The following is a 19464-nucleotide window of genomic DNA, read 5'->3' on the forward strand; positions in this document are numbered from 1 at the left end:
CCCATGCAGACACGGGGAGAATGTGCAAACTCCACACAGTCAGTCGCCCGAGTCGGGAATTGAACCCGGGTCTCTGGCGCAGTGAGGCAGCAGTGCTAACCACTGTGCCACCGTGCTGCCCACTTGATAATAGATGACTATTAAGTTGGGCAATACATATAAATTTGCAATAGCTAACATTTATATGGACCATTTAACACAGGTTCTTCATAGGAACATTAACAAAGAAATAACCACCAAATCAATAAGGGAACAAATAGGAGGAGTGACCAAGATTTTGGTCAAAGAGGTTGATTTTTAGGTGGAATTCACGTGATGAATAATGGCAGAAATTAAAGGAAATAGTTCATGACTCATAACAAAGACATTATTCCAGTGAAGGAGAAGGATTCTGGGAAGGGGATAAACTAATCATCGTTAACCTAGAAAGTTAAGGATGGTGTGAAATTGAAAGAAAAATCAGATAATCTGGCAAAAAATAGTGGTAAATCAAATATTGCAAAAGATATAAAAAAAAACAAAGATCACACAAAAAAAAGAGGGAGAATAAGATTTTGAAGTTAAATTAGGAAGTAATATTAAATTGGACAGTAAGAGCTTCTTTAAATATACGAAGATGAAGGATGAAGCTGAAGTCAACATATGTCCCTCAGAGATAAAATCTGGGGAAATGCTAATGGGGAACCAGGAAATGGATTTGGAGAAATACTTTGCATTAGTCATCAAGGGAGAAAACACTAACAGCATTCCAAAAGTACCAAAACTCACCAGGTAAAAGTGGGAGAGAAAATGAAAAAAAAAAGTCCCTGGCGACCATGTATAACCACTGGTCAGAAAGTATCCTCTCTCTTTTGTCTTCAGGTTCCAGCAGAAGTCCATGACATCTGCAGAGAAACATCTGACCCCACTCAAGGCCACCTCATTGATCTCAGAGGACAAACGTACCAAGGCCTTGGAGGAAGCATCAGCAGGACTGCCTCCATGCACTTTCTTAATGCTCATATACTGACCCCAACTTGGTGGGTAAATGAGCATTAGAAAGTTTGGGAGCACCCCACTGCAATAGCTCCATAACTGGCCTCAGAAGAAATACTCCAGGCCTTTGGCTCTGAGAACTGCAGAAGATTAGGCACCTACTCAGCTCAGGCAGGAGAGGACACTGTGATGTCAGCAACAGGGACTTCACCCACATACACAGTGATGTAGGAGGCAATAGTCCTCGTGGCTCAGAGATTTCAGGAGTGCAGCCAGTCATGAGACCATTTGGTTGCTTCCACAAGCAGGTTGGTGGTTGCCATAGGGAGCCATGGCCAGTGCCCTCAGAGTCTGATGGAGAGGTGCATTCTATTGCCCTAGCCATTGGTCTTCAGGACAGAAGCATGGCAAGAGGACAACAGAGAACCAGGCAAACATTGCAGGTTTCCCTTCCTCACAAAAGGTTGGGCAGTGCCAGGAAGTACCTGCTCGGACTTTCATGTCAAGAATTCTCATCATCAAGCTTGTTTTGGTGCATTTGAGAATACACAAAGCTGAATATTAACCCAGGCAGTCCAGAAAAGGCTCACTTAATTGATGCTCTTATTCTGAGAGGTTGAGTATGTTGGGCTTGTACACATTGGATTTTTAGAAGGAGAGGTAATCTTATTGAAACATAAAATTCTTAGAGGATAGGACAGGGTAGATGTGGAAAGGTTGTTTCCTCTTGTGCAAGAATCTAGGATCAGAGGGCATAATCTCAGAATAAAGTGTTCCCTATTTAAGGCAGAGATGAGGAAAAATTTATTCTCTCAGAGGATAGTGAATCTGTAGAATTCTTCATTGTAGCGGGCTGTGGAGACAGGATTGATAACAATATTCAAGACTGATACAGACAGATTTTTAACTGTAAGGGAATCAAGGATTATGGGGTAAAAAGCGGGCAAGTGGAGTTGAGGATTATAACATCAACCATGATGTCACTGGATGTGGAGCAGATTAAATTGGCCGACTACTGCTCCTATAATTGCTCCGACTAATGGCTTTTAAGGAGGGTCTTAAAGGATGGGAGAGAGATATGATGAAGAGGTAGGGTTTAAATTGGGAATTTCAGACTATGGGGCATAAGTGACTGAAGGTAAAGTCACCAGGTGTGTAGTGAAAGGAGAGGAGGTGCACAAGGACTTTGTGGAATGCAAGTTCACGGGGTTACAGGGTTAAGGTGGGAGAAGGCTGTAGCAAGTTGGAGATACAATAAATAAATATGAGAATTTGAAATTTGAGATGCTGGTGGGAACAGGCTCTAGAGAGAGACGTCCTTGGGACTTGGTGCGGGATCAGATAAAATTAGTGGAGTTTTGGAAGAAAGATATTTCACAGAAGTTGAAAGATGGACAGGAGGGCAATGGCATATTCAAGCACAAGGTGATGAAATAATTTCAACACTGGATGAGATGAAGCAATGGCAGAGGTGATGATACTAAAGTAAAATTATGCAGTTGGTACAATGGAGAGAAAGCAGGATCAGGCATTCAGCTGAGGTGTGAAGGGGCTGCCAAGGTTGTCAGCAGTCTGATCGAGCCTGAATTACTTCACAGGGAAGGGGTGAAACCATTGGAAATGGTGTAGAGTTGTGACAGGGGCCAAAAATAAAAAGCCTTTTGGGATGTGTCAATTCTTAGTTACAGAAAATTGTGAATTGTATCAAATGGGGTGTCAAGAAAACAGTCCGACAGTGGTGGAGCAGGGTATTACCATGAGAAGGCTGACCCTATGCCTACAGATGATTTTACCAAGAGCTAGTCTGTTGATGAGGGATCAACGACAGAATCTAAAGAAAACTAAAGAGGTAATGGCATAACTGCTAATCAGGAAGATAGCTTGAGCAGTAAGAAAAATACCAATCTGACAACTGTACACTGTTTATCCTATTCTAAAACGCAGCATAAAGTTAGTTCTACATAACGTAGAGCTTGCTAAGACACAACGTTTTAGCAAATCATAAATTTATTTCTTCATTCCATCTTGTTCTAAATATGTGAAGTAAGCTTTTACATATTGAATTATGTTTGTAATCTTTTTTGTTTGATGCTGAGATAACCTGATAGCTGACAGTTTACCTGTAAAACTGCTATTCATTTCAGGGTTTTCCTCATCATCTTCATTTTCCGGCTGCTCTATTCCAGCGTTTTGCATATCATTGTATGATTTGCTTCGTTTTGGAGTCAGCTTTGTGCCAGCCTGAGGACCTCGCAAAGAATCACTGGTAATTACTTCCCCACTGAGTGGCTGGCTTGGAGGTTTAGGTGTTCCATAATAGTTACCTAGGCAACAAGAACAAATTTACATGCTAAATTCAAAAATAGAAAACATTTGTTAAGAGCTGAACTTGCTTTTTTTTAACACTCTGAATAGTGTTGAAATAGTTATTCTTTCCTTCTTTTAATCAAAGGGACACCAACTTTGTCCACATAGATATTGATGGTGGTGCACATCCATTTGCTTTTCTGCTCACTTACTTAACATCTGTTGTTTTCTCTCTGTTTCTACAAAAAAAACTTACACTTCATTTATTCACAGAGTACTATTGATTGGATAGTGATGAAATGATGGTACTCACAATTAACCTTGAAGTAAGAGCCTACAAAGTTCTAGCAATCTGTGCAAATAAACTTCCTCTTTCCTGACAGCAGTTTACATTTGCTGCCAAGTCAAGGAGCCATTTTAGAGCTTGCCACAAAGTTGATTTATATTGACCATCTTCAGACTTTTGTTTGAAAAAAAACTGTAAATGAGCAAGAGGATTGTCTTAAAATGGCTGAAGTCACGTAATCTATCCAAGTGACTAATTTTCCTGAAGGTTTTGAAGTGGTTTAACTGGAGACTTTCTGGGCACTTCCTCTACAGAACTTAATGTTTGTTGTTAATGGAACTTTTTGCTAAATCTATAAACAACAAACCACCAGCCATCTTGATTTGGAGATGCCGGTGTTGAACTGGGGTGTACAAAGTTAAAGTCACCTGATGAAGGAGCGTCGCTCCGAAAGCTAGTGTGCTTCCAATTAAACCTGTTGGACTATAACCTAGTGTTGTGTGACTTTTAACCAGACATCTTGACTGCAGGAACTACCAAGGAGAAAGGAGGTCTACTGAAACTCACCATGCAAGAGGGGGCTGATAATCTGACCTAGCTGTTTCAATGGCATTTTGACATCTTTGACCACGAGATATCAAAACTCTTTATGAACAAGGACAGTGCCTATTTTGTGTCAATAGCCAGTTATCACATGTCAACAACTCCTTTTTGACAGGCTATGGTAAATTTGTGTTTTTGTTATGGAGGTTAGAATCATTAAGATATTCTGCAGTATAGAACAATAATAACAGCTCTTTTATAAGCTTTTTATCTGAAGGCTCACACCATACCACTGTTATATTTTGGAATACATCACAGAGATAGACATCTAAAAAAAAAGAAATTTCAAGTACCATTGAACCCATTCTGGAAAAGATTACAATTTAAAAGAGACTAGCTACAGGAAAATAACTGGCATCAGCTTAAAAGTCATGAGAATTTCAGGCACACTGAAGCAGTGCCTTTTCTTTTCCTCTTATATAAATTATAACTTTCGCAACTCCCCTTCTCAACCTATAACTTGTTCTGTCTTTACATACAGAGACTTGTGTGTGTCTATTTATCTACATGTATGTCACAGAATTTTGGACTAGTTCTACCTTTTTCATAAGTTTTATATTTTACTTGTGTGATTTTAGCAATAAAATTAAATTATATTTTTGTAACCCAAGACATCTAGCTGTCATATTTCTTCATATAGCTTTACCTATAGTGTTATCCTGAACTTTACCTGGTCAAGTACAGAGTGAATTGATAATTAACATCATTTTAAAAATTGAATCTGAGATAGGCAACCTCAGGAGTGAAAACAAAAAGAGGAATTTATTTACCGTCTGGACTTGAATATATCAGCATGTAGCAGCAGCAAGCATTGCAGAACTTGTTTGTGAGAAAATCACAGACATTTTCAAACTGAGTTTCTACAACAAAAACTTTGAAGGTTTTGTTTTCATTCAAAACTGACCTCACACCTAGTATGGCAGAGTGTGGAAAGTGTTCACCATAACTTATTCTATAAACATCAAGGAAAGTATTCAGACCCCTAATTGAAAAACAACTGTAATTGCACTGAATGCAGACAGACGGTTTTGGATGGAAACAAAAATTCAACAGAATGTGTTACACACCAGAGAATGAGTTTTACAGCTCCCAAATTAGACACCAATTGTAATTGTTACTGCACATCAGCATCAAATCTCTTCAATGATAAACTCCAGAAGTGATGTCACCAATGCTTAACTTTGAATGTTTTCTATGTAGATCTATTATACCCTGAATCATTCTGAATATTCACTATCAAATTAATGATAATTATAAGTGGTCTACAGTTTTAAAATAATGGACATATTGTGGGCAACTTTCAAACTTGGCTCACTGCTTGGCAGTAAACGTGCAGAGAAGATCAATGGGGAAAAAGTTGGGTGGCTTCTGTAGCATGTAGCTGTCAATTTATTGTTAAATAGTAAGGGGTGAACATTATTCATTGTATATTGCCCACGAGTTGCATCCAATTAAATTTTCACTTCCTCTCCTGAGGTTCCAGTAAAGCTCATGTGCTGTGCTAATACAGCTAGCTCTTGGCACCACTGGCCTTGAATTGGGCACTTAACAAAGATTCCACAGCCAGAACAAACTGGGAAGGACAGCTGTGAAAAGACAGCACTGTGACAGGCCAGTGGTATCAAACAGAGGCTCTCAATGAATTAATTTCACTGCAGATGGTAATGGGCATCAGTAAGTTCAAGAAATATCATAGTTCAAATGCCAAAGCCATTTGTCTATTGGTAATAGAAGCATCCATTGCAGCAGAATTGAGTAACATGAAATTCAATGCTTGAAATACTGGCTTATGTTACAATGATGTTACCACTGGTGAATTCAGATTCCAGAGAGAAATCTGACATGGTAGGTCATATTTTATTTTGCTTTATTTTAATGAGGTGATCTTTAACATGCAATGCTGCATATTCAGTTTTAAAAATAAAAAAAAGTTTAATGTGCAAAAAGATAAAATTGAATAACCCAAACTATTTATATACAATACTTATTTTGAAACACACACTAAAAAAAATACAATCCCATTAATGTCAACAGCATCCCATTACACTACTCAAAGATCAGAGAGAAACTCCCTTCTCTATTCCACATAAGGTTTAATTTGGCTGTGGCTTCAATCCCAGATTATGATCATCTGATAGCTAATTTATATGACAAATCAAGAAAGTGGCTGAGACTTTCTCAGCTTCTAATAACTCCTTCAGGATTTAACCAAACGCTTTTGGTCAGGAACCGTTAAACATCAAGGTTTCCTTTTTCTTAACAGACCTAAATTACCTCCCTTTCTCAAGAACAGTGAAGACCATCTATGAAATGGCCCGAACTGAAATTAAAAAGCTTTCTTCCAAGTTATGGATATTTCCTTATGCCCAAAGACAAACTCCAGAATCTCTTATCTGGAAGTTCAATGCTTTACACTGTTTACTTTGCTAGCTCACAAACTCTTCCAATGTATACAAAACCTTATTACTCTATGCAGTCTCTCACCAAAATGGTGTTCTAAAAGGAATCACCATTGCCACAGAAATACTTACAAGTTAATCATTAAACCACTTCCAAGGTACACACCAAAAGCCAGATGCCACAACATAGAACATAGAAAAATACAGCGCAGTACAGGCCCTTCGGCACAAGCTCAAATCCAAATGCTAAAATAAATGATTCTAAAACATAGGTAAATCACATATCTTAGATCACAACTCCTCCCAAAGAAAAGTGATAATGTTTCTTCATGTTCATTACTCCTTAGTTACAGTAGCAACTTATTGATACTAAATATACAATGAGTGACACAGCACACATATTTTACATTAGTTCATGGGCACCACATTTTTCAATGTCCTTCAAATGTGTTCTTGATAAAGTATCTGCCAAAATGTGTTTTCTCCCCCAGGGTAATGAACAATTTCACATTATACTGTTGGACAATTAAACTCCACCAAAACATTCATAAGTTCTTGTCCCACATTTTTTCCAAGTAAATCAAACGATTGTGGTCCATATCATCTATACCAGTTTCTCTCATGCTGTTTCTGATACATATTTCAAAATATTGGTAGAATCAGCAAAAGATTCAATGTCATCTTTTCTACTGTGGAATATTTTTTCTGACGTGTGGACAGTTTTTTTTGAAAAGTAACTGACAGGTTGTACAACCCCATCTCATCATTTTGCAGTCAAACAGACCCCAAAGGCTCAATAGCTACTTTGAATGGTTTTGTATAATTCGGCGTGGCTAAAACTGATGCAACTTTAGCTTTCCAAAGCACTCTGACACCCTTCGGTAGTCACGTTTTCTGCATTTTTCAACAAGTTTGTTTAAAGGAGCTAGAACAGTGAAGTTCAGAACAAACTTGTGATAAAATCCACTCATGCCATTATAACAACATTTCACATTTTGTCCTCTGCATGAGGAAACCCAAGACATTTTTATTTCACTCGGTGCTACTTGATCTTGTCCCACATTGTTGCCCAAAATCAGTCACTTTTGCCTCAGCAAATTCCATTTTAGCCGGATTTATAAACAGATGGGCTTTTTGTCATCAATGAGTTCCGTCGACTGATGTAAATATTCTTTTCAGCTTTGGCTAAAAACAATGAAATTGATGTAAAGGACAGTTACATCATCCCTCAATGACATTTTTGGCTAATCACTGAACCTGTATTATTTTTCATTCTAAATGGCTTAACTGTGCATTGATAATGGTGTCACAAAAGCCAATATTTCTTTTGTCCTGTGAGTCAACAGAGTTTGCCAATATTCGTTTAGCAAACTGATTTTAGTGACAAACTGCACATCCAATTTGTTCAATGCAGTCAACTGGTCTTATAATCGGATTCAATCTCATGTATGTTAATTGTGACATAATCAACATAAAATCTTTCTGAGCTACTCAGTTCCGACACAATCGAGCTTGAGCTATTATGATTCAGTTATGAACTTAAGTTCTCCCCTCACTTGTGCTTATCTCTCTGGACTGAGACTATAAGGGCTTTTTTTTAAGGTAACACATTTTCCACGTTATGAACAGCCAAAACTCCTTTTTTCTAACCAATTTGCACAAATTACTTTATAAATCTGCAAAATCCTTTTTTAGTCACCTTGATTGTTTTATGAAAGATAAAACACAATGCTGTCTACATTAACCAAATGAAGAGGGTTCCTGTGCCATACTCAAACACAGTAAGAGTGGCTGGTTACATGCCTGGGAAGAACAAAAGAAAACTGACTCCTCAATAAGTCGAATGATTTGGAACGAGGAGGGAAATCTCCTGAAAAGCTGGAAGGGATGGGAAAACCCATTTGTGCCCCCATCTGAAGGATTGTCTGGAAATGGAGACTGCCTCTGTGGTTCTGTGAATCCGGAACCTGTTAATCTTAATTTTAAACTTAACCATCATGGCAAGGCTTGTGCTATCAGGTCTCAGTCAGTGCTTTTTGGGTTTTCTATAGGAATATGAAGTAGTACAAGATCACAGTCATAACCATAGTCACTGTTGTGGCAGGGTCAAATCTGTTCAAAGGAGAGGATCAATCACTTGGCAGACCTCATGAGATAACATTCAGGTGCTTTTATGAAGTGCCTCAGAATAATCAGCTTTGCATTAATTCAGAAATGAGAACTGTTTGTACCCAAAGTGAAACTGAACAAGCAATTGAGCTTGGACTCTGAGGGGGGAGGTGATGACCTCATGGTATTATAACTGGACTATTAATCCAGAGTCAAAGAGTGTGGTGCTGGAAAAGCACAGCCGGACTATTACTGGACTATTAATCCAGAGACCTAAGTAATGTTCTGGGGTTGCAGCTTCAAATTGTATGTTGTGAGCCATCACAGCCTATCATTGCTGCAACTGTGGTAGGGTCCACAATGATGGTCAATGATCCTGTTTGATGCCCTGGGTAGATTCTGGCTTTTGTTATATAAAACTCTGTTTTCTTAACTATGTGCACCATGAGTTGGTACCTATTGTTTCAAATGTCTCAGAGGTCCAGTTACCTGATCGGTGTTCTAAACTGACCAAATTGCTCTTTTTGGAACTGTTGGAATGAGTCATTAGTTAAAATATTCAGACACAAGGATCACAGTTATGGCTCCAAAAGGGATGGTACCTGGAGAACAAGCATCCACTTTTTTTGCTTTAAGTTCCAATTTCTTCTTAGAGTCATAGAGATGTACAGCATGGAAACAGACCCTTTGGTCCAACCCATCCATTCCAACCAGATATCCCAACCTAATCTAGTCCCACCTGCCAGCACCCAGCCCATATCCCTCCAAACCCATCCATATACCCATCCAAATTCCTCTTAAATGTTGCAATTGTACCTGCCTCCATCACATCCTCTGGCAGCTCATTCCATACATGTACCACCCTCTGTGTGAAAAAGTTGCCCCTTGGGTCTCTCTTATATCTTTCCCCTCTCACCCTAAACCTATGCCCTCTAGTTCTGGACTCCCCGACCCCAGGGAAAAGACTTTGCCTATTTATCCTATCCATGCCCCTCATCATTTTGTAACTCTCTATCAGGTCACCCCTTAGCTTCCGACGCTCCAGGGAAAACAGCCCCAGTCTGTTCAGCCTCTTCTTACGTAATAACATTTTGTATAATGTGCACATTCGTTATTTAATGCAAACAAGACCGCGTGGAAGGTAAAATAAGGAGTGTAGAAAATAATGATGACAGATCAACAGAACACAGGAGCTGTGAAGTTACTGATATGGAATACTTGCGTTTTCCTGCATATTTTGGGTTGTCAAACCAATACCCATGAAAATTAGACTACCTTAAATGTGCCTCTACAGGAACAAAAAAGAACTAAAAGTAGAGGAGGAAAACAGCATGACATATTTGAAAATGAAAAAAGCTATGTAACTTTTTAGATCAGTGATGACTTCCCAAATTAAAATGAAGTTTGTTTGTCAACTGATCAGTTTGCCTTTCACAAGGTCAATTGGGGAGATCTGTGCAGAAGTGCGGTTGCTGCAATTTTACTCTCCTATAGGGAAGTAAGATAGAATGTCTCGTCAACCCAGCCATAGAACAGCGATGTCCAGAGCATCACAGAAGAATGTCAGCAGTAGAACCCAGATCCTTTCTGGAAAGAAACTCAGGTTGACAAATAAAAATGAAGGATGAAAGTCACAGGGCAGCATGTACATGATTATTTGGTGAACACTGTTGGTTCATTTTTGCTCATAAGCTAGAGTTTTGAATGTGTTACTTACTTTAATTTTATTAAATTAATAAACTGGATAAGTGAGTTCATTCATAAAACTAAAATAATCAACTAAAAATGATTTTGCCAATTAAACAAACAAACCATTTAGATAAACAAGACAGAGTAGGTGGTGTAGTAGGTAAGAGTTTCTGGATAATCACCAACAATCTCCCTTTTAAAACTGTAAATAATTCTGATTTGGAGCCATAGTGTTGTTACTTCACTGTTACTGGATCAAAAGCCTGGAATGTCCTTTGTGTCCTTGAATTAGAATTTTTCCTTTTTCCTGGAATGTGGGCATCAGTAGCACGACCAGGACATTGTCCATCCCCAGTCTGCCTCAAAACAAGTATTTTCTGAGCCATTTCAGAAGGAAGTCAGACACCATGCTACGGGTCTGAAGTCACATGTAAGCCAAGCCAGGGCAGATTTCCGTGAGGGTCATTACACAACTAGCATGATAACCACATATGCAATACATGCCAACAGTTCAAGGACATTTGAATCAAAATATCAGACTGGAGTTGTTGTTGCAAGCATTGAGGGGGGAAATAATTACCTGGACAGTTTGATCTGACAGGCAGCAATGCCACTCCCCAGTTTAAGAGATACTTCAGGGGAGACCAATGGTCAGAGGCAGGACAGTGCAACTACAAGTCAGGCAGGTATTCCAAACAAGGACATAGTTAAGGAAAACCTCAGTCATTGTCTTTATCCAATTGATAATAGGTTCCAGCTGGCTGTGTGGATAAGAAGAAAGACTGCAGGAAGGATGAGTAAACTGGCCACTGCAATGTGGTTTTGAAGGGTATTCAATTGGGGTGTTGGGTAACAAAAATAAATACAGCAGTAGAGGATGGCACCATTTGGGGCAATTCATTCTGTTCAACTGAAACAGATGTTTCGAAGATTCTGTAAAGGAAATATCAATCTGCAATGCACTATATAGGAACCAACATTATAGAAAGAAAAACAAACTAAAGGACAGAGTATAACAAACTGGATTTTAAATTGATCAGCAAGATCTCTGGTATAATAATCTTTGGATAACTATTTAAGAGCCACACAAATTGGCCTAGGATCAAATTAATGACAGAATTAAATGTGTGGACTAAAGTAAGTTAGGAGAAGAGGGGATTCCAATTCCTGGAAAACAAATACCAGCACAGTGGGGCAGGATGGTGGCTCAGTGGTTAGCACTGCTGCCTCACAGCACCAGGGTCCCAGGTTCGATTCCAGCCTTGGGCGACCGTCTGTGTGGAGTTTGCACATTCTCCCTGTGTCTGTGTGGGTTTCCTTCGGGTGCTCCGGTTTCCTCCCACAATCCAAAGATGTGCAGCTCAGGTGAATTGGCCATGCTAAATTGCCCATAGATTAGATGCGTTAGCCAGAGTTACTCTTCGGATGGTTGGTGTGGACTTGTTGGGCCAAAGAGCCCGTTTCCACACTGTAAGGAATCTAATCAGCACTGGGGAAAGAGGACGTTTCTTTAGAATGCACTCCACATAAAGCAGGCTGGGATCAGCATCCTGGTCAATCATATAGTTGTGGATAAGTATTTAAACCAAAAAGGGGGAGAGACAAGGTGCGGGTAAAGAGAAATTTAGAAATGTAAAAAGGAAAGTCAAGGTAATACAGCAATGCATTGCCTTAGATAAGACAAGCAACAAAAAAATTTAATCATAAATGCATCAGTGAACAAAATTCATGTAAAGAACAGTAGTTCAAAAAAATCAAAGGCTTTTTATTGAAACAAATGAAGTCTTTGGAACAAGATAAACAAACCAGCAACAAAATAGACATAAATGGGTTTGATTCTATCATCATTCCAGAGATATGGCTGCCAGAGGTAAAGATTGGAAATTAGTATTCCAGCATACCTAACATTTCAAAAAGATAGGCAGAATGGAAAAGGAAGAGTAACGCTCAGAATGAAAGGTAGCAAGGACAGCAGTAAGAAAGTATCTTGGCTCAGGAGATCAGTATGAAGCTTAAAAATAACAAGTCTGAAAATTGTAATAGAAGTAAATTTATAAACCCATAAATGGTAGTTATACAATTAGACAGAACATTAGGCAATGCATAAGTTTAACTTGTAATAAAGGTAAATAATGGTCATGGGAATTTTAATTTTTATATAAACTGGACCGATCAAATTGTCAAAGGCAGCTTGAAAAATTAACTCTGAGATCAATTAACAAAATCTCTGCGAGTGATATTAAATGTAACAGACAAGGGACAAAGGCTTGTGTGTCTAGCATTGCAAAATAAGACAAGATTAATAAGTAATCACATTTTAAAAAAAAGTATATATGGGAAAAAGTGATCCATATACAATTTAATTATTAGTCAAGTCAAAGTGTGAAATATTCATGCCCAAAATAAAAAAATCGCAAACAAACACAAAGCTGATGACATCATTACATGGGAGAACCCTGAATGTGTTGATAGATTAAAGGAAATGATTGGAAATAAATGGTAGGAAATCTTACAATAAATTATTTAAAATCTTAATCAAAATGCAATCCATTTAAAAATACTTTGAAAATCCATCCATGGTTGACTAGGGAAGTTAAGTTTAGTATTAGATTAAATGAAGAGACTTACAATGTCATAAAGAACAGTAGAAAGTTTGAGGAATGAAGAACATTTTACAGACTAACAAATTATTCAAAGATCGATTAAAATGAGGAAATAAAGTATGAGTGTAAACTAGCCAGGAATATAAAAACAGATGGTAAGAGCTTTTACGAGTATATCAGAAGGACAATAACTGAAGTAAATAGTGGTCTTGGAGGTAGAGTCTAGAACATTCATTACTGGGAATAAATAAATAGCAGAACCATTTAACTAATATTGCAAAATCCAAATTGCAGACCAGAAATGTAAGGTGTCTATAGGCTAATAAGAATAAGGAGCAAAACCAACTGATATCAGCAAAGTTATTACTGAAATTAAAAAAAAACAAACAAACCCCAGGACCTAATAGTCTACAAACCAGGGTTCTCCTACTTATGGGAGCAGTGGATGCATTGACTTTCAAAAATTTTCTGAATTCTAGAGAGGTCCAAACATTGAAAGATACCAAAGATACCACTACTATTCAAGAAAGAAGAGAGAGAGAAAACAGGAAACGAAGACCAAATGTCATGAAATGAATTATCAGGAAAATACTGGAATGTATTTTTAACAAAGCCTTAGCATCACACTTAAGAAATCATAGCATACACAATATGCTTTTACAAATGGAAAGTGATGCTTAACAGATTTATTAGAGTATACTTTATGATATAGCCAATTGGGTAAAGAGGAGTCAGTAATGCAGTTTACTTGAATTTCAAAAAGGTGTTCACTTTGGTAGCAAAAAGAGAAATGAATTTTTTTCTTACAAAGTATGAAATTTTAAAATATTGATTTTCAACAATATCTTGGTGCACTCAAACAATGAGCACAGAAAGACACCATACAGACACACAAAGCACCAAGAGGGAACTCTACTGAGCACACACCTCAGCCACGGTGTAAACTCAATGTTATAATTACGCAGCTCTGTCTTGAGGATTTTCTCTGCCCAATTAATGCTTTGCAGTTGAAAAGGTGAAAAAATACAACCATTAATGAACTGCTTCCATCACACTGAAAAAACTTCAAAACTTCAAATGCAAACATACGATTTAAAAAGGGAGGGAAAAAAAGCAGAGAATTACAGATCAGCTAGCCGAACATCTGTAGTGAGCAAAATAATTGAGTCTTTTATAAAAGGTATGATATCAGAACATATCATAAGCTGCAATCTTCTTCCTGACCTCTCCGCCCCCACCCCACTCCGGCCTATCACCCGCACCTTGACCTCCTTCCACCAATCGCATCTCCATCACCCCTCCACCAAGTCCCTCCTCCCTATCTTTTATCTTAGCCTGCTGGACACACTTTCCTCATTCCTGAAGAAGGGCTTATGCCCGAAACGTCAAATTTCCTGTTCCTTGGATGCTGCCTGACCTGCTGCACTTTTCCAGCAACACATTTTCAGCTCTGATATCAGAACAGTCGGGATTGGACAATGGCAGCATAGGTTTATGAAAGGCAAATCATGCTTAGCAAATCTGTTGGAGGCTTCCGAGAATGTATCTGATAGATTAAATAAGGGAAAACTTGTGCATGCGGTGCATTGGATCTTAAGAAGGTTTTTGATAAAGTCCATCATAAAAGGTTAGTGGGCAAAGTTATAACACATGGGACAGGGAATAATGGTTCAGGAACTGGTTGACAGACAGGAAGCAGAGAGTGGGAATAAATGGTCTTTGCCAAGTAGCAGGCAGTAACTAATAGATCCCATAAGGATCAGTGTTTGGGCCCCAGTTAATCGTAGATGAGGGGGGAAATAATAAATGCAACATTTCTGAGTTTGCTGACATGAAACTGGATGGGATAGTGAGGAGGATGCAATCAGGCTTTAAGGTGATTTAGGCAGATTGAGTAAGTGAGCAAACACATGGAAGGTGCAGTATAAAATGACTAAAAGTGAGGTTATACACTTTGGTGTGAAAATCCAAAGCGTACAAATTAAATGGTGATGAAGGTAGACAGGCAAGTGCAGATATCATTAGGAAGGCAAATGATTTTATGGCCTTCGTAAGACCATAAGAAATAGGAACAGGAGTAGGCATTTGGCTAATCGAGCCTGCTCCACCATTCAATAGGTTGATTGGCAGGGGATTTGTATTCAGAAGTAGGGATGTCTTACTACAGTAATGGAAGGGCTTTCGTGAGACAACACGCAGAGTATTACATGCCTGAGAAAGGATATACTTGCCACAGAGGGAATGTAGTGGAGGTTCACCAGGCTGGGCGGCACGGTGGCACAATGGTTAGCACTGCTGCCTCACAGTGCCAGACACCTGGGTTCATTTCCCGCCTCAGGCGAATGACTGTGTGGAGTTTGCACTTTCTTCCCATGTCTGCGTGGGTTTCCTCCGGGTGCTCCGGTTTCCTCCCACAGTCCAAAAATGTGCAGGTCAGGTGAATTGGCCATGCTAAATTGCCCATAGTGTTAGGTGAAGGGATAAATGTAGGGGATTGGGTCTGGGTGGGTTGCGCTTCAATGGGTCAGTGTGGACTTGCTGGGCCGAAGGGCCTGTTTCCACACTGTAAGAAAGATTCCAAGGATGACAGGATTGTCCCGTAAGGAGAGATGGGTTCAACTGAACCTATATTCATTTAATTTTAGGTGGTTGAGAGGGGATCAGATTGAAATGTATAAAACACTAATTGGCTTTAACAGATTAGATGGAGCAGGGATGTTTTCGCAAGCTGGCGATTTTAGAATCAGGGGACTGATTCTCAGTATAGGGAGCAGACCATTTAAGACTGAGATGCAGTCAAATTTCTTCACTCAAAAGATAATGAATTGGAGGAATTCTCTATCACTGAAAGCCATTGAGACCAAGTTACTAGAAGTACTGAAGAAATAGGTAGAAACATTTTTAGATTTTAAAGGCATGTAGTGGAAGCAGAAAGCAGGAATATCACATTAAGACAGAAGATCAGCCACCATCAGACTGAATGCCAAAGTAGGCTTGAAAGCTCAAAGGGCTGAATGGCATACTCAGCCTCCTACTTTCTACGAATCTGTGAATTTGTGCCAATAGACATACATCCAACATCCTGTTTGAAAAACATTTTGACAACTGACAAATTCTGCCCGCTGAGTCAACCTGCAACATTCTACAAGATGGTAACTTTGCATCATCGTCCCGTATTATCAGCACCTTTAACAAAAAAAAACATCCAGGATCTGATTACCTACAGTGTGGAAACAGGCCCTTCGGCCCAATAAGTCCACACCGACCCACCGAAGCGCAACCCACCCATACAATTGCCCCACTACAGGCAATTTAGCATGGCCAATTCATCTGACCTGCACATTTTTGGACTGTGGGAGGAAACCGGAGTACCTGGAGGAAACCCACGCAGACACGGGGAGAATGTGCAAACTCCACACAGTCACCTGAGGCGGGAATTGAATCTGGGTCTCTAGCGCTGTGAGGCAGCAGTGCTAACCACTGTGCCACCGTGCTTCCCATCTGGTTCTGCATCAAACACTAATCAGTTCTAAATTAGGCCATACTTCACCTACGTATGAAGTTACAGCAAAGTTTGTCCAGACTTTGATGGATCATTTACAAATACACTAACAAACTGGGGTGGAAGGAAACACTACTTTCATCCACCTTCAGTAGTGCAGGCAATTAGGGAGGCAAACAGCATAGACTCATAGAGATGTACAGCACAGAAACAGACTCTTCGGTCCAACCCGTCCATACTGACCAGATATCCCAACCCAATCTAGTCTCACCTGCCAGCACCCGGCACATACCCCTCCAAATCCTTCCTATTCATATACCCATCCAAATGCCTCTTAAATGTTGCAATTGTACCAGCCTCCACCACATCCTCTGGCAGCTCATTCCATACATGTACCACCCTCTGCGTGAAAAAAGTTGCCCCTTAGGTCTCTTTTATATCCTTCCCCTCTCACCCTAAACCTATGTCCTCTAGTTTAGGACTCCCCGACCCCGAGGAAAAGACTTTGTCTATTTATCCTATCCATGCCCCTCATCATTTTATAAACCTCTATAAGGTCACCCCTCAGCCTCCGACGCTCCAAGGAAAAACAGCCCCAGCCTGTTCAGCCTCTCCCTGTAGCTCAAATCCTCCAACCCTGGCAACATCTTTGTAAATTTTTTCTGAACATCTTTCCGATAGGAAGGAGACAAGAATTGCATGCAATATTCCAACAGTGGTCTATCCAATGTCCTGTACAGCCACAACATGACCTCCCAACTCCTGTACTCAATACTCTGACCAATAAAGGAAAGCATTCCCAATGCCTTCTTCACTATCCTATCTACCTGCAACCCCACTTTCAAGGAGCTATGAACCTGCACTCCAAGGGCTCTTTGTTCAGCAACACTCCCTAGGACCTTACCATTAAGTGTATAAGTCCTGCTAAGATTTGCTTTCCCAAAATGCAGCACCTCACATTTACCTGAATTAAATTCCATTTGCCACTTCTCAGCCCATTGGCCCATCTGGTCCAGATCCTGTTGTAATCTGAGGTAACCTTCTTCACTGTCCACTACACCTCCAATTTTGGTGTCAGCTGCAACTTACTGACTGTGCCTCTTATGCTCGCATCCAAATCGTTTATGTAAATGTCAAAAAGTAGAGGGCCCAGCACTGATCCTTGTGGCACTCCACTGGTCACAGGTCTCCAATCCGAAAACAACCCTCCACCACCACCCTCAGTCTTCTACCTTTGAGCCAGTTCTGTATCCAAACGGCTAGTTCTCCCTGTATTCCATGAGATCTAACCTTGCTAATCAGTCTCCCATGGGGAACCTTGTCGAATGCCTTACTTAAGTCCATATAGATCACATCTACTGCTCTGCCCTCATCAATCTTCTTTGTTACTTCTTCAAAAAACTCAATCAAGTTTGTGAGATGATTTCCCACGCACAAAGCCGTGTTGACTATCCCATGTTGGTCTTTATTACAAGGGGATTGATTCCCAAGAATAAAATATCTTTCTGCAACTAGATAGGACATTGGTAAGATCAAACGTGCAATACTGTGAGCACTTTTGATCTCCCTACCTAAATCAACATAGATTTACCTTGGAGGCAAACAGCAGTGCTCACTCGATTGCTCCCTGGGATGTGAGAGTTGTTCAATAATGAATTATTGAGTAAATTCAGCTCCACTGCTAGAAGTTCTATTATCATCCACTAGGGTCTGACAGGCTTGCTTAAGACCATTTAGAAGCTTGGGAACAAGCGATATTTATATAATTAAGCATTAATTGGGTGAGAACTAGGTGTACATATACAATAGTGAGAAAGGGGATGTTGTGGTGCAGTAGTAGTGTTTCTACCTCTGACCAAAACATTAGGGTTCATGTTTCAACTGCTCTAGAGGTGTGTAATAACATTCCTAAAAATGCAGAATGCTGGAGAAACTCAACAAGTCTGGCAGCATCAGTGGTGAAAGAAACAGAGTCTGGTATGACTTGTTCAAAACTCCAAGGTATTACAAAATAAGTTCACTTTTATACATTTGACTCAGGCAGAACAGCTTTAAAAAAGCAGAAGGTATGGAGGCCCAGTGCAAATGACAAAGGAGTTATTAACATTGGAGAAAGAAAGAAAATGCAAATCGGGTGCAAAGTTGTGAAAGGGAGAGAATTGGTCCTTTCTACTAAGTGCAAAGTAAACTACACAAACACAACATGATCATGGGGAAGTGAGTTGGGAGACAATGTAAGAAAAGTGAGAACAGAAATAATATGGTTCTTGATGGAAGACGGGTTCTAACATTATTGAGACCTCTAGGCTATAAAGTACCTGAGTAGTACATAAGGTGTTGTGAAACATTCAACAAGCCCAGGACAGGAATATTAGCCTGAGTGCAAGAGAGTTTACTGAAATGGCAAGCAATTTGTGGGTGGGTGGGTGGGTGGTCAGGATCAATCTGATGGACAGAACTGAGATGTCCTGCAAAGCAGTCACCCAGTCTGCTGGCAGCACCGTGTAAAGGATAGTGCATTGTGAGCATCAAATACAGTGGACTAGATTGATAAAAGTCCAAGTAAAATACTGCTTCACCTGCAAGTTGAGTTTCGGGCTAAGGGTGGTGAGAAAGGAAGTGTTACACTTTCTGTGAGTACTTGGGACGGTGCCATGGTTGTGGGTTCAGGGGTAGGTTGCAAAATGTTTGGGAGGATGTGGTGTAAGGGTCGAGGACAAAGTGATGAAAGAATTCACCAATGTGTCACAGAGAGAACAACCCCTGCTGAATGGTAACAGTGGAGGCAAGGTGAAAGAAATGGCAGAGGATGGTCCTTTGAATGCACAGTCTAGTGGGTTGGAAAATGAAGTCATGGAACCCCTATTGATCTTCTGGGAAGGGAAGAAATGGGGGTAGACATGTAGACAATAGGTTACACATGGCTGAAGGCTGTATCAACCATAACTGAGGGAGGGCATAGGGAAGATCCTCAATTGAGGAAAAAGGTGA

The 19464-nt window shown here is 39.8% G+C and overlaps 1 protein-coding gene across 3 annotated transcripts in view; it reads right to left on the reverse strand.

The window, feature by feature from the left end:
* The window catches only part of magi1b (membrane associated guanylate kinase, WW and PDZ domain containing 1b), a 443982-nt gene that overhangs the window by 91474 nt on the left and 333044 nt on the right, over window positions 1-19464 (reverse strand). For all 3 annotated transcript variants that reach the window (XM_060835674.1, XM_060835673.1, XM_060835672.1), the window contains exon 4: window positions 3096-3299. In XM_060835674.1, the coding sequence (XP_060691657.1) occupies window positions 3096-3299 (204 nt within the window). The remainder of the gene's footprint in view (window positions 1-3095; window positions 3300-19464) is intronic.

Source organism: Hemiscyllium ocellatum, chromosome 14, assembly GCF_020745735.1.
Source record: "Hemiscyllium ocellatum isolate sHemOce1 chromosome 14, sHemOce1.pat.X.cur, whole genome shotgun sequence".
Classification (NCBI taxonomy): Eukaryota; Metazoa; Chordata; class Chondrichthyes; order Orectolobiformes; family Hemiscylliidae; genus Hemiscyllium; species Hemiscyllium ocellatum.